The sequence below is a fragment of the Pseudorasbora parva genome, chromosome 15 (assembly GCF_024679245.1).
Source record: "Pseudorasbora parva isolate DD20220531a chromosome 15, ASM2467924v1, whole genome shotgun sequence".
NCBI lineage: Eukaryota > Metazoa > Chordata > Actinopteri > Cypriniformes > Gobionidae > Pseudorasbora > Pseudorasbora parva.
This window is the reverse complement of record NC_090186.1, coordinates 38395106-38413479: the sequence shown is the minus strand read 5'-3', so window position 1 is coordinate 38413479 and position 18374 is coordinate 38395106. Positions and strand designations below refer to the sequence as shown.

General features: G+C 38.5%; 2 protein-coding genes across 2 annotated transcripts; one reads left to right on the top strand and one right to left on the bottom strand.

Moving 5' to 3' along the window:
• The first annotated feature begins 43 nt into the window (after positions 1-43).
• plg (plasminogen) lies at positions 44-9712 on the top strand. Its single transcript, XM_067417983.1, has 20 exons — positions 44-171; positions 272-301; positions 564-690; positions 829-935; positions 1832-1946; positions 2032-2171; positions 3194-3314; positions 3393-3511; positions 3594-3756; positions 4176-4300; positions 4447-4603; positions 4700-4890; positions 4974-5122; positions 5202-5295; positions 5433-5547; positions 5640-5714; positions 6018-6158; positions 6381-6487; positions 6600-6745; positions 9285-9712. The coding sequence occupies exons 1-20, from the start codon at positions 123-125 to the stop codon at positions 9444-9446; spliced, it is 2433 nt and encodes an 810-aa protein (XP_067274084.1). The 5' UTR covers positions 44-122; the 3' UTR covers positions 9447-9712.
• Positions 9713-10022: 310 nt separating this feature from the next.
• Positions 10023-16440, bottom strand: slc22a2 (solute carrier family 22 member 2). The gene is made up of 11 exons (XM_067417982.1): positions 15945-16440; positions 15752-15855; positions 14750-14904; positions 14384-14552; positions 12883-12997; positions 12695-12798; positions 12409-12623; positions 12204-12312; positions 11845-11957; positions 10428-10527; positions 10023-10342 (listed from the first exon to the last, which is right to left on the bottom strand). Exons 1-11 carry the CDS (start codon positions 16359-16361, stop codon positions 10258-10260), a joined length of 1686 nt encoding a protein of 561 aa, XP_067274083.1. The 5' UTR covers positions 16362-16440; the 3' UTR covers positions 10023-10257.
• Positions 16441-18374: the final 1934 nt, after the last annotated feature.

Below are 18374 nucleotides of genomic sequence, written 5' to 3'. Positions count from 1 at the left end.
CTGGTCCATGTCCTTGTAAGGACAATGATTGACTGATGAGCGACAGCCCTATGATGTTTGTTGTACTGACATGCTTAAAAGATTGAAAACCTCTCAAAGTCCCTGTCCGTCAATGCTCCAACATGAAGGTTCACAAAGCAGTTCTCTTACTTTGTCTATTCCTTTTTACAGGTAAGCCAACAGATTTTATTCATAGCGCCTCCATTGTTAGGCTGTTTCTATAAGTATAACCTATAACTAATAGCATTCATCTGTATATCATTACCTTCAGATTTCCTCAGGGTCCAGACCGAAAGTACAGGTGAGAAAATCTCTTTTTTCTGTTCTTTAAATTCATGTTTTGATACAAAGAGTTCTGTTTCAGATCTCTACATTTTAGAAATAGTCAGTATAACACAGTTTGTAAAGTTAGGTTTTAAGTTTTGCTTTATTGATTTGATTAAATCTATATATACAGCACAGTCCATAGAACTATTAGTCTTACTTCATCAGCATCAATAATCATGTGTTTGTGATTCAAAGCTAAACTTTCTCTGTTTGCCACCCTTTTTTACATTCTACAGATGTTCTGGAGGCATATATTAAAACGGATGGAGCCTGGATAGTGAAATTGCCTAAAGCTCAATACACTGTAAGAACAGTGGAAGAATGTGCTGTCAAGTGCAACAAAGAGATTTCCTTTACCTGCAGGTACAAGTCGGAACATAACTATAACTCTCAAAATATATTGTGTAGCACTAGCGCAGATTGAACTGATGTTAACAAGCAATGACACATGCTTTATTCAGCTCTAGTATGTTAAAATATGGGTATTTATGTGCTGTGCAGGTCCTTTTTGTACATTGAAAAAGATCAGGATTGTGTGACATTACCCGCCAACTCAAAAACGGATCAGATACTGCGAAGAATGAGCGCTGTTCTCTATGAGAAAAAGGGTATGATTTTATAGCCCAATCTATTTGATGACTTTAAAGATTTGAAGGTTTAATAGCATTTGATACAAATGATCTTTCTTTTTCTTGTTTTCCCCCCTAAAAGTCTATCTAAGTTAATATTTAATCTAGATTTATCAAAGTGTAGTTTGGTCCATGTCAGTAAACAAAGTAAAGTGGATTATCTGAAAATCTATCGTCCAATGACGATTTCTCCTTCAAGTGCAAATGTCCTCTCTTGGTTAAACAATGAGAAATGTTTCAGTTTTAGGTCGCTCGAAATATACCTGATGGATGTTGTCTTAAGCATTTTTTAGATCATTGGTTCTCAGATGGTTTTGCTTTAAGACCCAGATTTTACGACATTTAAATCATGTCATAAAAAAATTAAATAAACTAAATTGTTTTAAATATCTTCAGAAAAACTGCAAGACCATCAATGATTAACATGCCATAAGCAGCTTATAAAAATAAACCATTGTTTAAATGCATAAACAGCATTACTTTACTAACGCTTGCCTATTGCATGGAACAAGCACTGGGAAAAAATATTTGTACAGCTTGTTTTACCATATGTTGAAATCAATAGACTTTGCCCTATTTGTCATCTCAACTAAAAGTATGCACACTTATTTGGTCACATTTCAGTATTAGCATTTAACATATTCACCTTATGTCAGAAAAGACACAAGACCCATTTTTGTATCACAAACTTAGTGAGAACCCCTGCCCTTATGGACCATAAAAATGTACACTAACTACCAGTAGGGATATTAATACACAATCACCATCAACATTGGTATATCAGCATCAGATTAAATGGGTGTACTAGTTTTTACTAACTACAATCAATGTGTTTTAAGTATGCTGTAATGAATGCATTGAATTCCTTCATACAGAGTACTTACTGGAATGTGTGAATGGCATTGGCATGGACTACAGAGGGACAAAATCCAAGACAAAATCAGGAAAAACATGTCAGCGATGGGAGGGAACTTTCCCACATGTGCCAAAGTATGCGTCTACATTTTTATTTGTGATACTGTGATAGAGAAAACAGCTTCAGGAAATACTAATTAACCTCAATAACTTCCCACAGCATTACGCCAAAGACACATCCAAAAGCAGACTTGGAGTCCAACTTTTGTCGAAACCCAGATGGAGACAAGGGAGGTCCCTGGTGCTACACCACAGATAAAGAGAAACGATGGGAGAACTGCGATATCCAAGACTGCACAGGTACATTTAGCAAAGAAAGTGCTCAATCTTGCTGGGCTGACATACTAATGTGCAAATCTCATGAAAAAGTTAACCTCACTATGCCCTGCTCACTATGAAGTGCACTTGAGGAGAGCACTCTGAAGTGAGAAGGGCATTAGTGGTGTCACTTCCATCTATATTCTGAACATATTTCAATTCTAATTTACAGTATTTCAACTTGTATACGGTCTCTTTTTGCAGCGTTTGATAAAGCTGGATTTAAATCACTGGGAACATCACAACAGTAATAATTAACCTTGGGGTTCAAATAAATCAAAATGTGCCATCCAGAATCATGTAATCAGAAAGGAGAAACTTAAGCCGCGATTCCACCGCGGGAACTTTCCCCAGGAACTAGGGACTTTGGGGTGATACTCTATGTGTTTCGACCGCAAAAAAACAGGGTCTAAATAAAGTTCCGTGTAAAGATTTCCTCCTTAAAACGGCCCTGCTTGCAAGGTAGTAATTTTTAAAAGTTCAGGAGGTTTCGGGGATAGGACTTGGCCGCTAAATATGCTGATTGGTTGAGTTCACACAGCATCTTATTTCAACATAAAAGTCTGTTGTTGTTGTTGTTGTGTGTGCATTAAGAGTGGTTTGCTAATCATATCAACAATCAAGTAAAAAAAAAAAAATGACCAGGTGACGAGGTTCAGGCTTTATTACATTTACCTGCGGATGACAAAATCCAATTGGAAGCTGAAAAACTCACACGCAGTCCTTATTCACTGGACTAATCTTCACGGTACTTTAGACCGTGATGGAAACGCAGACAGCAGCAGGTCTCAGGGAACAAGAGTTCCTGGGACAAATTGTTCCGGTAATTTCGGTGGAAACTGAGCTATAGTTGCTTGAAACGCCCATACACATTTCACTAACAGCCTTTCGGAAGGAAATTAGTTTCTCACTTTTCTTTTAGAGCAAACTTTTGAAGGGATGTACAAGGGTGCAAACACACAGTTTGGAATGTCTCCTTTAAATCTGTTATTTAATATCTCCAGAGGAATGTATGCAGTGCAGTGGAGAAAACTACAGAGGCAAGATCTCCACCACTGTTAGTGGATTTACCTGCCAACGCTGGGACTCTCAGAAACCCCACAACCACGGTTACATCCCTTCAGCGTGAGACATTACCATTTATAGCACAAATGAGATATGGTCCATTTTGTGCATATTTTGACTATGGTCTGTCTTTTGTAGTCTACCTGATAAGTACTTGGAAGAGAACTATTGCAGGAACCCAGATGGAGAGCCCAGGCCCTGGTGCTTCACCACCAGTCCATCCAAACGTTGGGAATCTTGCTCCATTCCACGATGTGGTAAGCAATGTTCTTGTCAATCTTTAACACAAAGTTGTGTGTGAAATTGGTTCATTATTAACTAGTCATCATTTTCTTGTAGCAACTGAACCACCCACAATTGTACCAGAGCTTACCTGTGCAAGTGGAGAAGGTAGCTCCTACAGGGGAACCATTGCTGTGACAATCTCAGGAAAAACTTGCCAGGACTGGGCATCCCAGGTTCCCCAAAAGCATTCCAGAACTCCAGAGAACTACCCATGCAAGTAAGCATCAACATGATGGTTTTGATGAACTGGTTTTGAGAGACATTCAGGTTAATTAATTTCCCATGGGTGTCAAGCACTACATGTGGTGGAGGACTACCTTAGTGCAGGATTACTTGAAAATTACTGGCAAGTGTGTTGTAGGAGTGCCAACCCCAGTTTAGCACACACAAACCAGCCAATACAGTTCTTTAGGATTACTAGAAACTGTCAGGCAAGTGTGTTGAAGTTAAACTCTGCAGAACAGGGCCCTCCAGGAGCAGGATTTGACACAGTGGAACCTGAAGAACCAAGTAGACAGACTTCTTCTGAATTATCCTTTAGAGTAAAGCAATGAACGCTTACTTGCCCCAATATGCCAAACACATTCAGAATAGTGACTGCACATGGAATGCAACTAAAGTTTGTTTCCATCTCAGAGGCCTTGATGGGAACTACTGCAGAAACCCTGATAATGAAAGAAGTCCATGGTGTTACACCACAGATCCTGACACCCGCTGGGAGTACTGCAGTGTGCCTAGTTGTGGAGATCAACCTAGACCTGGTCTGTTTTGAAGGAGCCATTAAAAAACATAATCACAAACATAATCACATTAATTGTAGATGATGGTGTCCTTTCTTTATACGTTACTTCAAATGCCCTTAGAACTGGTGAAAGAGCCATGTATAACATAAATATGTGATTCCCAGAGGAGCCGGTGATCCCTGAGGGTGAGGAATGTTACGAAGGTGATGGAACCTCCTACCGTGGTGTTATGTCAGAGACCATCAGTGGAAAGAAATGCCAGTTCTGGACATCCATGGACCCTCATCGACATTCTAAAACACCTCAGAAATTCCCTAAAGCGTAAGACACTACACTGAACTGCATCTTGAACTGTTGCAACTTTTGACTCCACTGATTTCCCCTCTGGTGCCTGACATGATTTTGCCCATCATGCAGAGATCTGAGGAGGAACCTGTGCAGGAATCCAGATGGTGACCGAGCCCCTTGGTGCTACACAACAGACCCCACAGTTCGGTGGGAATATTGCAACATCGAGCGGTGTGAAAAGCCCAGCTCAGGGGAGCCTCCTAGAAATCCATCACAGGATTCAGCTTCATCTAGTTCTCTGACTCCTCCTCCAGAAATAGGTTCATCCACCTAGAAGCTAAGAGATTATATCAAATGCCAAGGGAGGGAGGGAGTTACAATGTGCTGTGTCTCTTTTTATAAGATTGTAAGGTTGGCAACGGAGCAAGTTACCGGGGTCCGACATCCACTACTATAGTGGGAGTGACCTGCCAAGCATGGAGTTCTATGACCCCCCATCAGCATGCCAGTTTTACCCCTGAAACGCATCCAGACAAGGGTCTAGAGTCAAATGTAGGTCTACCAAATATTTCAAGCATTTTGAGGGCAATTCCTGATATTTTAACACAGTTTTACTTGGTTATGCTATTAGCAATGCAGAAACCCAGACAGTGATGTGAACGGACCTTGGTGCTATACGACAGATCGAAATAAGAAGTGGGATTACTGCCAGATACCAGACTGTGGTAACTTTTCTTAATATTCCTCTGGAAATACTTGACTCTAATTGCAAGAACATTTCCAAATGTTATTTGTTGTTTTCCAGGCTATCAAAAATCCTTGCTATGTAAGATACATGACATGCATATTCCTTTCTAATCAGATGGCCTGAAATGTGGACAACCAGCAACAAAACCCAAGCGGTGCTTTGGGCGGATCGTTGGGGGATGTATTTCCAAACCCCACTCCTGGCCTTGGCAGATCAGTCTTAGGACCCGGTATACAAACAAGCCACCCTGTTCTACCCGTGTCCTCATTACCAGGCTCAGATGAAATTGTAGTTATTACCTGACATTTTCTGTCATTCCAGAAGCAAAATTCATTTCTGTGGTGGAACACTAATTGATCCACAATGGGTCCTAACTGCAGCTCACTGCCTAGAGAGGTAATATACTTTTTTAATTGTATGAGGAGACAAAAATGCAAATAAAGGGTTGAAAATGTGTGCATTTTACCAATGTTCAGAAGTAGAACAGTGCAGTGCTTCTCATTCCGCTTCTGGGGAGCCACAACACTGACATTTTAATCGTCTGTGGACTCGCTGAACTGGGGTTGACAACCATGTACAGTACTGCACTAGCATATAGATGACCTCAAAGCCCCAAAGAGATATGGAATAAAAACTACAAAACTCTTTAATGGGGTATTTATCCAGTAAATGGTTAAATGTGTATGCACCACTATGCAGGTCTGAGAATCCATCGGCCTACAAAATCTTCCTTGGAGTCCACACAGAACGTGCAACTGAACCATCCAAACAGGAGCGAGATGTTACTAAGATTATTAAGGGGGAAGCTGGAACTGACATCGCTCTTCTCAAGTTGGACAGGTTAGAGTACTGTGTGCAACTGTTGCAATTCAAACAACACAATGTTTCATTTCTCTATACTTTCTTTCCCAAATGAATATGCATATCAAAGTTTGAGTAACTGATACAACAGTTGATTCCCCAACACTGACTCGACTGTTAAATGCAGTTCTGGCTTTTGAAACCAACCGCATTTTATTTATGATGACATTACGAAGGAAAACTCATTGTGTCTGATTTTAGGCCTGCATTAATAAACGATAAGGTATTGCCTGCATGCCTACCAGACAAGGACTACGTTGTACCAACCAATACAGAATGCTATGTAACAGGCTGGGGGGATACGCAGGGTAGGTCACTTTAACAAGTAGGCATATCCTTATGCTTTTACATGCTAAACATGACTGGTTATTGACGAAATATTTCACAGTGTTCATAGCTTCAAGACTTTCTGTTTCCTAGGAACCGGTGGAGAAGGTTTCCTGAAAGAAACCGGCTTCCCTGTAATTGAGAACAAAGTCTGCAACCGTCCATCTTTTTTGAATGGTCGTGTGAAGGAGCATGAGATGTGTGCGGGAAATATAGAAGGTGGAACTGACAGTTGCCAGGTAAGGGAGCTTGCATTATTTAAGTTCTCTAGATTTAAACCCAAGTGAGCTGCCTAGCTAGGTCCCATTTTTAGCAATAATTATGAATACAAACAGACGTAGCCTTGTAAATTGCCTTGATTTGGCCAAATTGCAAGTTCATTGACAAATTCAACATCCGACAGAACTATTTTCTAACAGCTAATTTCAGAAAATGACCAAATACTTGCATGTACTAAGGGTGTTTTCACACTTGGTCCTTTTCAGGGGTCTGAGTGCGGTTCGCGTGATTTTTGGCCCAAATTGTGAACACTCCAAATGATCTCAGACCCCTTTAAATGGAATCGAGCCGAGACTATCACGGGAGGTGGTCTGGGTACGGTGCGATCTCATCTTCTCTAAAAACACGCAGTCTGAACACAAACCGCTCTGGGCTTACTTTATTTTTCTGTTCGCGAATTCCAATGAAGTTTGGTCATCAAATGCCTACGTACAAATCAGCTGTTCATCATGGCTACTTCTTCTGGCAAATCTCTACAAGTTATTCATTCACAACTTAAACTTGTTTATTGCAATTTCAACCGCTTCTGCGCTGTGTGAGTGAGCGCCTTGATAGTTTAAAATTGGTGTTACGAGCGCACAAAGCATGCCTGCACAGAAGCCAGCTGGCACTGCGCGTGTAGCTACTACTAAACTGAATCTTTAGCGTTTGCTGCATTTATTTTAAAATGTCAAAAAAACAAGTTTCACATAAACAGGTAGTTTTTTCTTAAGTGAATGTAAACATCTGCATTACTAGCCTAATATAAGAATCAGTGGAGTACACAGCGAAGAATATGCAGTTTGTGATTATTCCATTCTGCTTTTAATAGTCTACCTATACTTTATCTGGAAAAATGTAAAGCAGTTTATTTAATTGGCATCTTTTATAATTGTATTGTATTGTTAATTTTTGTATGCTGATGCTATCATTGCCTTCTGCAATGAAATAAACAGGAATCAAGGAAAACTATTCAAAACAAATGTTTTTACAAAAGGTGTGTGTGTGTGTGATATAGCTAGTGCAATAAATGTAGAATTGCAAAAAAGAATTATATTTTTTTGTAAACAAATAAACTACTTAATTCAACAGCATTTGTAGCAATGCCATAAAAAATAGCCTAATTTTTACAAACAAATCTTGGTTACTGAGGAACAAACAATGTAATTGAATGAGATAAAATGTTGAAGGCCATAGGGTCAGCCAACGAACGCTGAAGTAGACTAGATCCAAAAAGCAACAGTCTGAACACAAAGGGCTCTGAGAACACATTCCTACTAAAGTGGACCAAAAAGGATCTGAGTCCTCTTTCAGGTACCGGGACAGTGTGAACGTAAAGAGAACCAGGTCCTTTTTCAGTTGGTTCACTTCTTGGTCCACTTAAAGGAATCTGAGTTTGGTTCTTTTAACAGGACCCACGTGTGAAAACACACTAAGAATAATTAGCTTAGCTATTACTTAGATATTAGTAGCTTAACATACTAATATCTCACAAATCTCACACAGCTAGAGGTCATTATTCAAAACAAAGCCATAGCTTGATGACGCTGGGATTTTGCGGAATCATGGGAGTTGTTGTCTTCACCTCTACAACCAGGAAAAAATAATCTGATGGGACTCAGACAGGACCATTGATCTATATAATAATGTACTCTACATAGATCAGTGGACAGAGCTCATATTCATGGATGAGCTAATGTATTAGATTTCTTAACGTTAGTGTAGTATGAAGCAGGGATGGGGCTGAAAGCCATTGGAGCGGAGTCCGCTGGAGCGATTGCTAATGAGAGATGAGTGTGAATCACAAGTGGAGCTTTTATCACGTCACAATTGCCACTTCCGCTTCTTCCGCTCGTGTATGTCGGATCACGCAGTGCCGTTTTATCATATTCGATACATCTGAGTGCATTGAAAGTTATGTTATAATGCTACTAATGAGTGCACACTACACTTGTTGCACACTACAGTAAGCTAGATGTCAAAAAATGTCTTATTTCTCTGGATTTAAACATTCTTGAAAACATTTAGAATGATGCAAGAAAACAAGTCAACAAAATATATAATAGTTCTAGTGTTTTTTGATATTTTAATCCAAAAATCTTACATATTGCACCTTTAAGTACTTCATGTGTGGCATGCTTGAGGCTTGGACAGAGCCACTGATTTTCCTTGCATGATGTAGATTTTTGATCCAGCGTATTCACGGTTTTCCTTGTTTTTGCTTAAATTAATACATCCTGTTAGCTAACTGTATGATCTGTATTGCAGTAGAACTGTACATTTCTGCAATGGACATTTCTTTGACACAGTGCCCTCTTAACTTTTCTGTGAAGTGCTATGTAAATAATTTTAAAATTGTTAATTTAAAGGAATCGTTTCCCCCCACTCATGTTGTTCCAACTGTTCATAACTTTCTTTCAAAAATGCGATTTGAGACATACAGCAAAAGAGAAAAATTTAAATTGTGACTTTAATTTAAGTTATTAAGTGAATAACTTAAATGAAGTGTTCCTTAAACAGGGCGACAGCGGCGGGCCTCTTGTCTGCTATGCACAGAACACCTTCGTCCTTCAGGGAGTGACATCATGGGGTCTCGGCTGTGCTAACGCAATGAAACCTGGAGTGTATACCCGCGTCTCCAAGTTCGTCGACTGGATAGAACGCAGCATGAAAGAAAACTGAACGTTAGTAAGATTACTCGAATGATGTGCAGTGGAATTTAAGTGAACAATGACAATAAAATAATGGAATTCAGTTGTATTGATGCATAACAGACCCTATACAGACCCTTTTCAGAAAGCCTGTCCACTTTCAGTCTGTACGGATGTGTTCCAATATGAGGAAGTCCCCAGGGAACATGTTTTATTACAGAACTCTTCAAAAAAGTAAAAATGTAATCAGATCTGATTTCAAAAATGTCTTCCTACAATAAAGTGAAGGTAAACATCTTTGGAAAAAGTCTTTATTTGTGCTTCACAATACAAACAGTTTGGCTGTTACAGTAACAATCCTCTAAAATGTCTAAACCCTAGTGGGTGACAGAAAAAAAAAGTACAATAACATTCACTTTTATCATGAATAATTTAAGCCAACATTTCAAAAATATATAACGACATTTTTATTGGTTATTTTACATTTTTTTAAATAAACATTTTTTTCAAAAACATGGATTTAAAAACATGTAAAATTAAAACTAACTATCTTATATATAAGAAAAATACAGTAACTACAGTCAACAGTAAATGATTATAAAACAATTATAGCTGCGGAAAATCATTGGTCCTTTGATTCGATTGCTACGTAATTTATAACTTTCTCAGCTTGATTACTAAATCAAATTCATATTTTAATGGTTCATTAACTTTTGGAATGACAAAACTTGTTGTTTATTGAGAAATGGGTTTCAGTTGGTATCATTTTGATTCAGTCCTCAAAGGAGAAGGGATACGCAGCATCCCATAATAATCAAGTGAACGGGACGCAGTATTCAGCCTCAGACTGCTGTAACTTCTTTGTTTGATGTCACATCAGAGGGCAGTAAATTCTCTAGCTGTTGACTCTTCAGGTTTTCTTTGTTTCTGCATGTACAGTTCACATTTGTGAAGAAAGGTTCAAGGTGACAAACGTTACCATGGTGAATATGTGCGGGGAGTAAAACCTCACCTGTTTGGACATTCGATGTCATCAATGGTTTCTGGAAGAGGCACACCTTTGGTTTCAGGTAACAGAAGAACCAGTCCACCAGCCACGAACGCAAGAGCACCTGTGAGAGTAAACATTTACTTCACTAACATCACACTGGAACTGGAACACACTGGCTCAACATCACATTACTATGGCCAGGGCTGTCAAGTGAAAGTCATGCTAAGATATTACCACAAAAAACCCTCGTTTTAAGGTTTTAAAGTTTCTGTGTAGCATTTCTAAGGGGACCTGGGTTCAAACTCTGCAATATTACATCATTTGCTTTGCAATGAACAACACATTGGACTGATTATTCAATAAGGTTTAGAGGGTCAAGGTTTGTCTGTTTAGCATGAACCCACTAGCCCCTGGTTGTAGATGCTGTAACTACACCGTGCATTGGGCGAATAATTAATTAATTAAACAATTACAGATTCACAACTATTCACAGATTAAAAAGGATTACATAATAATCTCTTTTACAAGTAACAACTCACAAATTATTCACAGATGATTATATAATAATGTATATATTACACTTTTTTCAAGATTAACACATTTTAATTAACACTAAAATTCCATCAAATTGAATTGAATAATCCTCACATATTTCAAAGGATTAAGGATTATTCAGTTAAATTTGATTAAATGAATAAATATACTATTTAATAAACTATTAATTAAAATGCATATAATTTTTAGTGTATTATTATTATTATTATTATATATTTTCTATATTAAATCTGTGAGATAAATATACATACACACACACTATAATATTATATATTCTACATGCCCATATCTATATATACACATTTGTTATTGTCGTGCCGTTTTTGTAGATCTCTTAAAAGCTTGGAATGGAGTTATATTTAACCCTGCTGCATTTAAAGGGATAGTTAACCCAAAAATGAACATGCTAAAAATTTAAAATATTTTACTTCTTTCCCCTCAAGTTGTTCTAAACCTGTATGAGTTTGTTTGTTCTGTTGAACACAAACAAAGATATTTCGAAGAATGTTGATAACCAAACGTGTCTTGTCCACCATAGTATTTTTTCAATACAGTAGTCAATGAGGACCAGCAACTGTTTGGTTACCAACGTTCTTCAAAATATCTTCTTTTAGTGTTCAACAGAAGAAAGAAACTCAGGTTTAGAACAACTTGAGGGCGAGTAAACGACAGAATTGTACATTTTGGGTGAACTACCCCTTTAAATGTTTCCCCTCAAGAGTTTCTAGTGAAGTGTTTGAGACTTGTGTGTGTTCTTGTAGTGTTGTTCTCTGCCAGGATGTAATTTTCCTGCATCTTGATAGTAATTAGTTACATTTGTTGCCCTTACCCTAACCCTAACTCAGTTTTTGATTGTATGTGAAACAAAAATCTGTTTTTGTACCGAAAATAATAAGAGGTAGTTCTAGCCAGATGACAGAAAGCCTGTAGAGCAGGAAAGGCGCTATTATCCCTCCAACGTCACACAGCGTCGAACAAACCGATACACCCAGATTTCTGCAGCCAAACAACAGCACATATAGTAGCATTAATGACCAACCTGACCACATACGAAAGTCTAGAATATAATATAATGTATATATATATATATATATATATATATATATACACACACATACACACATGCATACATACATACGTACGTACGTACATACATATATATACACACTGATTATTCATGTTATATACTACCTGCAATGCATAATGACTGATAAATGCATCTCTCTGCAATATAAAACTCACCTGATAACAGTGGGATATAGTTCAGTATTCACAAAAACTACCATTTCAAAAGCCACAGTGATGCCCAGCCTTCCAACACAAGCAGAAGCACTTTTTAACCAGAACATACCTGTAGAAGATACAACACTTAAAGTAAACACACTATACATATATCTCCCTTCTTCACTCAAATGTAACTGAAAGTTCATTACAAATGGTAACTCACTGTCCGGGATGAATGCTGTGATTAAGCAAGCCGCCCCTGCTACGATATTCGCAGTCGCAAATGGAAGCCGCCGTCCAATCCGCTCAATAGTGAGGAGGATGAGAAAAGCTGCTGGCAGTTCCACGATTCCAGATATGAGGAAGTCCACATACACGTTTCCTCCAAGGATTCCCAGCCTCATAATGAGACCCTGGTAAACCACAGCGCTGGTGAACCTACAACAAGCGGTTACAGATAAACGTTCGCCCCAATGCACACCCAATGTGGTGTTTAGTGTCTGACGTACCAGTTGAAACTCAGGATGAACGTGTATCTTCTCAGTTTGGCAGTCTTGAACAGATCCATGAAAGAAGCAGTTGAGACAGTGTCTGCGTTTTCACCCGTCAGTGTCTGATGGAGGAATTTGGGCTTTTAAGAGACATTTGGCTGTTTGGTATGAAATTTATGCTCATCATCAATGTGAGGATTTAATACCTCAATGTTCTTGGACAGTGTTTTCTTGTTCTCTTTGGCTATCATTTTTGTGATCTCCAGCGCTTCGGATTTCTTGTTTTGGCTGAGGAGCCATCTTGGTGATTCGGGGATAAACCTGAAAAAGAGTATTTATACAATGCAACATGGCTACATTTATTGAACATATTTGTGGCAAGCAGTACGAGTCTGAGGGCCGTGTGAGAACGGCACGATGGCCGGTGGCGTGATTGATAATGAGCGGCAGATGCGCACCACTCTGGTCTCATATCCCTCACGGACGGCTGCCGCACACACATAAAACACGGCATAAAACCCAGGCCTGGCCCTCTCTCGTCCTTCACAGTCAACGCTCTTCCTTTTATGCATCCGAAGCTCCTCCGTGAGGGATACGAGACCGTTCTCTCACGGGCACGGCCATCGGACTGGCACTGCATGCCACGATATTGTAACCTAAAAGTATTTAACTGCACATAAATACAGTATCCTAGATAGCCTGCTCAAGATTGTTCTTTGCGTTCATCCAAAACGACGTCATTACATATAGGCCTAAAGTAGTTTGGAAAGAATAATAATAATGTTAAAATATTACAGTATGATCTGTTAAAGAGCACTGCATTTGGAAATTTGCATTTGAACTGCATTACCAGATGCTTTTATAGGTCCTGCACACTCTGCGATTTTTCAAAATCCTTTGCGAATGTCCCTTCTCAGACTGTACGAACATGATTCCTGATGTAAGCCATGTCACACTGTAAGATCTCAGTTGTCATTAATGTCAGACTGCACGATAGTGAAGGCGCGCTAAAAATGGACGCACGCAAGAAAACACGCATGGAGCTTTATTTCATCAATGAATGACGCGTTGGGTGACAGTGAGCTGCATTACACGCGGGACTGAAATGCTGGCTACAAATACATTTTTAGCTTTCGTTTTGGTCATAGTTTGTCTTGAAAAACTGAGATATTTGACTGTCGTCGTAGGAGAAGTCACACTGCAGGATTGTGTGCCAAATCTTCTGACACTGCCAGAATTTCGTCTGAGGTAAAATTTGATCGCAGCGCTCATTAATCGGCTGCCGGTGAACATGTCAGACTAACGACCAAAGATGTCAGATTTTAGCCTAGGATCTGAGGAATCTTTTAGGATTTGCTAAATTTGTCTCAGACGGCAAAATCGTGGGCAAAATCGCACAGTGTGCACCCGGTAAAAAGGACATTTTCAGATGAAAGAGCACATATCAACTGGAGACACTATCGTTTAAACATTTGGGTTGGTCCGATTTTTATGCTCACCAAGGGTGCATTTATATAATCAAAAATACAGTAAAAACTGTAATATTTTGAAACATGAGTTTTATAAAAGGTGGGTTGGTGATGATTATAAAACGACACAATATTGCAATACAAACAAGCTAATAGATCTGGAAAACAAACAATGGATTAAGTGCAGCCTTCCGAAGACTCCATCTTGCACGTAATGCACCCATGTACATGCTCTTACCAATAGTAAGTCAGGAAGCAGATGTAAGGAACCGTGAAGACCACCTGAAGCCAGCGCCAGTTTGGTATGAAGTAAGCTAAGAGAGGAAGGATGAGAATGCCCAGGCTGAAGAACATCTGATAGGTCACTCCCACGGTTCTCCTGTATTCCACCCCAACCAGCTCTGTGACTGCAGACAGGAAATAAAGAGTTATTGGATAGGAGGATATCAAGAATCCCAAATACTACAGTAAACATTTAATTCAAGAACATTGCAGCTGGACTGACTGATCCGATCATTGCTGGACCATAAGTGAAAGGGCATTTAGCTGTACACAGAAACATTTCATTTAAGTATGATTAAATAACTGAAAAATGTTTGGTTACTGAGCACGTATCCAACCATCCAGCCGCCCTTCACTCCAAAGCCAAAGAGAACTCGGAACACCAGCAGGGCGATGTAATTAGGAGACGTGGCCACCAGAATCCCCGTTACTCCGATGAAGAAGTTGGTCATTAGGAAACTCTTCATTCTGCCATATCTGAAAAAAAAGATAAAATTCACAATTTTATGGTTAAACTGCTTGATACTCACTGATTTAATCCACTGTTCAAAACTTTGCTGTCGTTGAGACAAGTCTCTAATGCTCACCAAGGCTACATTTATTTGTAAAAAAAAATGCATTAAAACATAATATGAAATATTATTACAAAATTATACAATAATTTTTAAAATGTAATTTATTCCTGTGATGTCAAAGCTGAATTTTCAGCATCATTACTCCAGTCTTCAGTGTCACATGATCCTTCAGAAATCATTCTAATATGGCGATTTGCTGCTCAAGAAACATTTATGATTATAATCAATGTTGTGCTTCTTAATTTTTTATGTGGAAACTGTGATGCATTAGTTAACATTATCAATGTCTTTAATGTCACTTCTGATCAATTTAATGCATCTTTGCAGAATAAAAGTATTTCTTTTTCTTATCTTACCCAAAAAAATGTAACGGTAGTGTATGAATCTTGACTTTATTGAATACATTTTTAAATATTTGTATTTTTTTCCTCTAAAAAAAAAATCCAAAACACATTAACTTTACTTGAGTATCAACACAGCTCATTTCCGTTCACACCAAGAAATATAACTATAAAGATAACCATAACTATATTAGCGTCCGGACCAAATGGGCCAGTGTCAAGTACAGCGGGTTTGGAAAGTATTCAGACCCCCCTTTTTCAAATTTTTTTTCACTCTTTGTTATATTGCAGTCATTTGCTAAAATCATTTAAGTTCATTTTTCTCATTAATGCACACAGTACACAGAATTGTTGACATTTTTGTAGATTTATTAAAAAAGAAAAACTGAAAAAACGTATCTGTCATACTTGTCTGCCATGTATCCAATTGCAATGCTGCCGACTAAGAAACCAATGCCGAGCGTGGCCTGGAACATGTCAACATACCAGGAGTCTGCACACACTAGATCGAACTGCAAGACAAGTCTCATAAGACATTTTCTTCAATTCATTTACACAATTATTACCAACAGAAAGCTTGTTTTGAGATTTCACCACTCACCTCAGTGACGAACGATTGTCTTCCTTTATAGTCGTACTCCCAGCCGTCTCTACAGCCGGTCCTAGGTAGCGTAGAGAACTGGGCCTGGACAAAGTCACTTTCTGGAATGTCGCAGGTAAGATCGGTGGCGTTCCAGTCCATGTCGAACCTCTCACACTGACTGTACGTCACCCCTGAGGAGCCGTTCATCTGGGGCACAGTGGCCCTGCGAGCGTCCTGAAGGCTCCAGCCGCATCTCTCCCGGATCTCGCTGACGGCCGGGTCACGGCACCAATGCTCCGGGGTGAAGCCCTGGAACACAATCCCCACATAGACGAAAGAAAATGGTACAGAGACCAAACTGAAAATGAAAAAAATTCGGATTTGGCACCGACCAAACGCGCCGGCCTCCTCTAGGATGTCATCGAAAGTGGTCATGGTCAATGTACGGCTGGCGGTGGAGACGTCCGCAGCTTTAGAAAGAGGTCTGCTAAGCTGGGGTACAGAGTATTTACCCACAGCTGTTTGACCAAAAGTCCAGAGGAGGCTGAAACTCGATACATTCGTGCTGCGACTGGCCAATTGCATGCTGAGATGGGACGGGGGCCACAAAGTTACAGTTTAACTCCAGTGACATCCGAGGCCCGTTATGTAATTTGTCACTGTATAATTTCTGTTCAGCAAGTGTTGTATGAAAATGTGTTAATACAATGCCAAAGACTACTTATTAAACCATTACTAATGTAAATAAACCTGAAGCTCTATTTTATTTCTCACCATTTCCAATGAGAAAAGTGCTGATTTTTTCACCCTAAAGTAACCTAATTTTGCTAATCACCACGTTTATAAAGGAGTTTAGTCAACTAAAACTATTTTTTGGAATAGTTAAATGAAATAGAGCTAAATATTAGATGAAAAGCTTTAACTACAGAAACATTAGAAATGTTTAATTGGCAACTAAATAAAATAAGTTTAAAATTACTAACTGGAAATAAATAAAATAAACCTGTAAAAATAATAATAACAACAATAATAATAATAGAAATGACAAAAGTATAACAAAATTACAAAAAAGAAAATCAACTGAAAAAATATTAAACAAATATTGAAATAAATCTTGCAATGGCAATTAACTGAAATAAGTTAAATTTAATTAATTAAATTGTTACATTAGTAATTAATTCAATTTAAGCAATACAATTGCTAACTGCAAAACAAAAAAACAAATAGTAATACAAAAAAATAATAAAATAAAAACATAAATTGACTAAAATTTACTGCAAAATTTAAATGAAGACTGAAAATATAAAAACAAAAGCTAGGTTAAAATATGAATAATCTATATCTATAAATCACACAAATAATGTTAAAATGACAAGACCAAATTCACACCAACACCATCATGCTACCAACACACAGCTGATTAGTTGTGTGAATCTGGTTTGATTCAATGGCTTGTGCGAGAATCAGTACTGCCCTCAGACTAGTTCAACTAGCGAGATGAACCACAATAACTCTTAGTAAGAATGCATGCAGAGGAGCTGATAGTTTTATTGAAATAATTTCATCATATTTCAGCATAAACTATTTAAATCCAAAAACAAGATGCTGTAATACATGACAAATACAGTCTGAGAAGAGCTAAAGCTAAAGCTCTAACAGGGAAATGGACTCTTGAAGTATTTCAGTAAATTGTATCATACAATATCCCATACAGCAGTCGCAGACATTTTTTTAGTAAGGAGAGAGGGAACCCGTGACAACCAATAGCTATCAAGTGTACCGTACACCTTCTGCCCTAAAGGCCAGAGAAACATGTCCACCAAAGTGCAAAGTACTTAAAGAGACACCCAGTCATGCTTCACCTTGATGAAGCGTCTCAGGAGGAGTGCGTTATGACAGACGTACAGAACTGGTGTGGACTTATTTGGCAACCATAAATGTGAGGAATACAGTGACGGATGGTAATACAAGCCTATGAGACAAACTATTAGAGCTTGAGTGAAAATCACTGTACACATGCTGTCGAGGACCGATGTCCTGTTGTACCTTCACTGACATGTGAGAAGAACGTATTGGTAAATCATTTCCGGAGTGCTGACAGCTTCTTAAACGCCCACTGACTGCAACCCTGCAACACAACTTATGCATCCGAGTTATTCAGCAGGACATTAAAGGTGAGCTGTAACGGATTAGGCAAATAAAACGCATAACCTTTGCAGGTGTTAAAGGGCGTTGTTTTCAATTAACGTGACTAACAACAAAACTGTTCATGCTAACGGTAAAAGTGCTTGGTAAAAGGCTTTCTGCTGCTTGCTGTACATGTGACTTCTGTCATAGGCACTGACTTCATCTGTGCAAAGCGTCAATTAAAATAACAAAGAAAAAAACTTAAACAATGGGTAACGCTTTTATAATAAAGTTGAATTTGTTAACATTAATTAGTCCATA